General features: G+C 34.9%; 1 protein-coding gene across 1 annotated transcript; it reads left to right on the top strand.

Annotated features, from left to right (window-relative positions):
* The first annotated feature begins 834 nt into the window (after positions 1-834).
* Positions 835-3,729, top strand: LOC137650755 (zinc finger BED domain-containing protein 5-like). Its single transcript, XM_068383912.1, has 3 exons — positions 835-866; positions 3,013-3,124; positions 3,220-3,729. Exons 1-3 carry the CDS (start codon positions 835-837, stop codon positions 3,727-3,729), a joined length of 654 nt encoding a protein of 217 aa, XP_068240013.1.
* Positions 3,730-5,195: the final 1,466 nt, after the last annotated feature.

Raw genomic sequence — 5,195 nt, 5'->3', positions numbered from 1 at the left:
ATTCAAAGTTGCAAATACCTGAGAATAAACATCAAATCCGACCATAGTTTGTCTATCGGTTATTATTTTTATTATTATTATTATAATTATTATTATTATTATTATTATTATTATTATTATTATTATTATTGTTGTTGTTGTTTTTGTTGTTGTTATTCTTTTAATTATTATTATTATTATTGTTATTATTATTATTATTATTATTATTATTATTATTATTATTGTTGTTGTTGTTTTTGTTGTAATTATTATTTTTATTATTATTATTATTATTATTATTATTATTATTATTATTATTATTATATATCGGGAGTAGACCATCTTTTGAGCAGGTTTTAATTGAAGTGATTGCTGCCTCAGTGGCGTTAATTTTGTAATTAACTTTTTCTATTGTTCTTATTATCTTTTTCTCTCATTTGAACAATCGGCCAGTAACTCTGAAAGGGACATAATCAATAGGAAGGTGATGAAAACGATATCATTCACAATTTATTATATTATTATTATTTTATTATTATTATTATCATTATTATTATTATTATTATTATTATTATTATTATTGTTGTTGTTGTTATTATTATTATTATTATTATTATTATTATTATTATTATTATTATTATTATTTTCTACTTGCATTCGGTTCAATTCTGGCACTCGATATTTAGGTCGAGGGTTTTTTTAAATCTGTTACTAAATAAGGAAATAACAATGTCTTGTACTTGAAAATACGAAGGGATGAAACTTACAACTGTTGCCATATATATTCATGCTAATTCATTGTTTATAGGGCGGTAGCTTAATTGATAACAAGTAGAGCAAGTCCTGAACGCGGACATGGTCCTCGTAGAGGACCTACCTCCGCCAAGGTGACCTAGAGCGCCATATGTCCTAGAATCATGAATTGATGTGACTTCGACCTTCACATGACCTTGACCTTCACGTGACCTTCAAGTGACCTTGACCTTCACGTGACCTTGACCTTCACATGACCTTGGCTTCAAGTGACCTTGATCTTCAAATGTACTTGACCTTCACGTGACCTTGACCTTCAGGTGACCTTGACCTTCACGTGACCTTGACCTTCACGTGACCTTGACCTTCAAGTGACCTGCCTTGACTTTTGACCTTCAAGTGATCTTTGTTCATTTGCCACTGATACTTAATATGACATTGATATAATGCACCAATATGACCTTGACCTTTGACCTTTATAAATTTGAACATCACCCATGGGTTGCGCCTGGACTAGGACTTCCCTGTTGGCTTATGCAAAAGTCAGTGCTTTATTTCTGGTCTCTTGATATGGCCACTTATGTCATAGTGACACCAGTGACCCCTGTGACCTTGACCTTGGGGTGACCTTGACCAAAATTTAATCAGTTCTTCCATACACATTGGGGAACTACTTGGCCAAGTTTGAAGTGATTCGTGTAGAAATGTGGCCTCTACGTTGTCCACAGACAGACAGACAAACAGAGAAACAAACAAACAAACAAACAAACAACAAACAAACCGAACCGAAAACATACCCTCCTGGCGGAGGTAAAAATATTTTTCTTTTTTTTGAGTAGTATTGGTAAACGTGGCAACGCCGCAAATACTAAGGAAAGTCTTAAGAACTTAACAATGCAGAGAAATCAAGAAAAAAATATTAGAAAGGAAGAAGGAGACTTAAAAAGCAAGAAATAATTATATATTGGCCACACTGCATAAGAAAAAATAACAACTAAACAGAGAGGAATATATATATATATATATATATATATATATATATATATATATATATATATATATATATATATATATATATATAGAGAGAGAGAGAGAGAGAGAGAGAGAGAGAGAGAGAGAGAGAGAGAGAGAGAAGAGAGAGAGAGAGAGAGAGAGTAGGAATCTTTAGGCTCAAGGACTTTCCAATTATGCATCTTACATCTTGATGTTAATAAAGGTATTAGAAAGCTGTCCAATAACAACAACAAACAACAACAACAACACAACAACAATAATAATAATAATAATAATAATAATAATAATAATAATAATAATAATAATAGTAATAATAATAATAAAAATAATGATAATAATAATTTGAGTTTTAATAAAGAATAACATGGTGTTTGTACGAAATCGTTTTACTTAAGTAAAAAAACACTTTTATGTCTGGATTGATTTGAATACTGAAATTAAATACGAAATTATTATTAAAAAGAGGATATTAACTGGCCCGATTAACATCGGAAAAAAAATCATTTACATTGATCTCAAATAAATGAATAAAATAAAATATTTATCAAATATAATAGATGAAAATAAACTAAAGTTAAGGGGGCACTTCAGTAGAGCGCAGACCTCCCCCACAGCAGCCTACTTCTCGACCTTTTGCTCGACCTTAACCTTAATCTTTGACCTTGACATGTATTAATTGGCGTGAATTCCCATACTCTCAGATATGAAACTAGTTTGAAGTCTCTGTAAACACGATGTCAAAACTTATGGCTGGTTTTACGTGAATTGGATATTTTGCTTAACCGTGACCTTGACATTTGACCTTGGACCTTCCAAAATTTAAATCATTTCCAGCTTTTTACATAAAAATTAATCCCTACAAGTTTCATTACTATACGATTAAAATTGTGGCCAAGTAACTGTTCACAATAAAAAAAAACACACACACGAACAGGGGAGAAAACATAACCTCCACTCCAACTTCGTTGGCGGAGGGTAATTAGGAGGTAAAAATCTGTGATAAATAGAGATTTAAATATTATGAATAAAAACGGTTTTATTGAAAAAAGTTAAAATCCTAAGTCTTGATAAAAAGGACATTAAACACTCTCTCTCTCTCTCTCTCTCTCTCTCTCTCTCTCTCTCTCTCTCCTCTCCTCTCTCTCTCTCCTCTCTCTCTCTCTCTCTCTCTTTAAAAACCTATACAATCGCTAACAATATGTTTTATAGTTAAATACAGTCACAGTCATTGTACCTATGACCTGTTTTATGAGATGAACACATTAGATACACATGTAGGCCTATCAGTTTTGTGGTGACCTTCTTCTTCGTCTACATCATTGGTTCCCAACCTGGGGGTAAATTACCCCCTGGGGGTAAATTTAGCAATTTTTCGGGGGTAATGGAGGGGTGACAGAAAAATGTTAAGAATTCTGAAAATCAAGTAAGCATTTGGTATTAGGATTAATGTTAACTTAGTCTTAGTATTTTAAGGGTGTCATTGAGCTCCGAAAGGCTATTCAGGAATTTCTGGAACAAAAAGGATATCCTTTTGCTACCAAGTTCACTGATAAGGAGTGGCTTGCTCGACTTTGTTACTTGGCTGACATATTTGCAGAGCTGAACAGTGGTAATCTGCAACTCCAGGGCCGAAACACGACTGTCATTGATGCCCGTCACACTGTGGCTGCATTTCTGGCGAAACTGAGACTCTGGATTCGGCGCTTGGAGAAAGGAGTGATCGCCCAGTTCCCCACCCTAGACCATTTTATTGAGGAGAATAGTCATGATACTGGATCTCTTCTACAGACCATCAACAAAGAGATGAGCGACCATTTGAAGGGGCTTGAAACAAGCATGCATCACTACTTTCCAGAGAGTGACCAAGAAACAGCCAGTCTTCAGTGGATCATTCATCCCTTCTCTGTACCTGATGAGGCCATTCATGATGATGATTTCCCTGCAAAGGGGGAGTGGATCACAATGCGTGCCAATGAAGCTTGAAAATCGAATTCCAAAACCAAAATGCAGATTCCTTTTGGATTTCACGACTAGCCGACTCGCCAACTCTGTCCAAGAGAGCCTTGAAGTTGTTGGTATCATTCTCAACAACGTATCTGTGCGAGAAGGGGTTCTCAACTGTGCTGGGGATGAAAACAAAAAAGAGGACTCGCTTGAATGTTGCAAACGATGCCAGGCTGGCACTTTCAACCACGAAACCAAGAATCCTCAACTAGCTTCAAATATGCAACTCCAACCATCTCACTGATGCTCTTGACATCTTTGGTAAGTCATTAGAGATGCAAAATGTACTAATACAATAAATAAAAGAAATTATCTCTAGTGTTTTAGTTTAGCCATATATATATAAATGTTGGACAACATTTTGTGAAAGGGGTAACATGCTTAATGTGGCATGCTAAATTGGGTAACAAGCTGAAAAAGGTTGGGAACCACTGGTCTACATCTTTTCCCACTTCTATGTGGGGTCGATGTTTCTGGTCAGCTTTCTCCATTCTACTTCTGTCCCAATCCTCATCACCGGGTTAATCCTTTGATCGAAGGTCATCCTTGATGCAGTCCATCCACCTTTGCTTTGGTCCCCCTCTCCTTCTGGTTCCCTGTACCTCCATTTCCATCACTCTCCTCTTCTCATGACATGACCGTACCACCTCAGTCTGCTCTCTTGAGGTAGTACCCATAGGCAATAATATCAAATCGAAAAGGAGAATTAATTGCAAAATGTATAAACAACGAAGAGGCCATATCCTAAATCTGAAGAGGAGTGAAGAAAGATGATTGCAAAAAGTATAAAAAATTAAGAGGCAATAGGTCAGAGGAGAAGCGAGGAAAAATGACGAATGCAGAAAAAAAGGATATAAAAAAGAAAAAAAAATTGCTTCTTTCCTCCCTAAAGAGAAATCAAATTCACCGGACGAGAGAAATCTCCCTGTGTAGAAATATTGAGGTTTTGCAAGTGACTATAGTTAAGTCAGTTGCTCACTAACCTGGAAAGAGGGCACTTCAAAAATCATTGTTGTGAACTTTTTAAAAAATACTTTATATATAATTATTTAGTGTGGCTCGAAGTTAAAACAAAAAAAAAAAAAAAGTCTTATATCTCTATTTTCAAAAACACGAAGAAAGGAGACAAAAGTGGGTCGAAATATAGGAATGATTTTACACCAGGGTACCACAACAGTTGTTGATATATATTTTGTATAAACATATATATAAGGTATTTAGGTATACATATACACATTTATGCAAAAGAACCACAGGGAATATGAAAATACGAAATATCAAAGTCATGACTACTTTCGTGTTACTTCTTCAGAGGACTGATTTATTGAGAGAGGTTTCTTTACATTTTATAGGGAAAGTAAACATACAAACATACATAAAGAGGGTTAGAGAACAATGACACTCCCTCACCAGCTACCTGGGCTGAGGTCAGGTGTTAACTGGAC

The sequence above is a fragment of the Palaemon carinicauda genome, chromosome 12, assembly GCF_036898095.1.
Source record: "Palaemon carinicauda isolate YSFRI2023 chromosome 12, ASM3689809v2, whole genome shotgun sequence".
In the NCBI taxonomy this organism is placed as follows: Eukaryota; Metazoa; Arthropoda; class Malacostraca; order Decapoda; family Palaemonidae; genus Palaemon; species Palaemon carinicauda.
Note: the sequence above shows the minus strand (reverse complement) of the source record. Positions and strands in the feature narration are given on the sequence as shown.

Excerpts from the sequence above, each read along its gene's own strand:
- LOC137650755 (XM_068383912.1), top strand. The coding sequence starts at position 835 with ATGGTCCTCGTAGAGGACCTACCTCCGCCAAG. Across the intron at positions 867-3,012 it reads GAGGACCTACCTCCGCCAAG|ATACACATGTAGGCCTATCA; the intron begins GTGACCTAGAGC and ends TGAACACATTAG. Across the intron at positions 3,125-3,219 it reads AATTTAGCAATTTTTCGGGG|GGTGTCATTGAGCTCCGAAA; the intron begins GTAATGGAGGGG and ends TAGTATTTTAAG.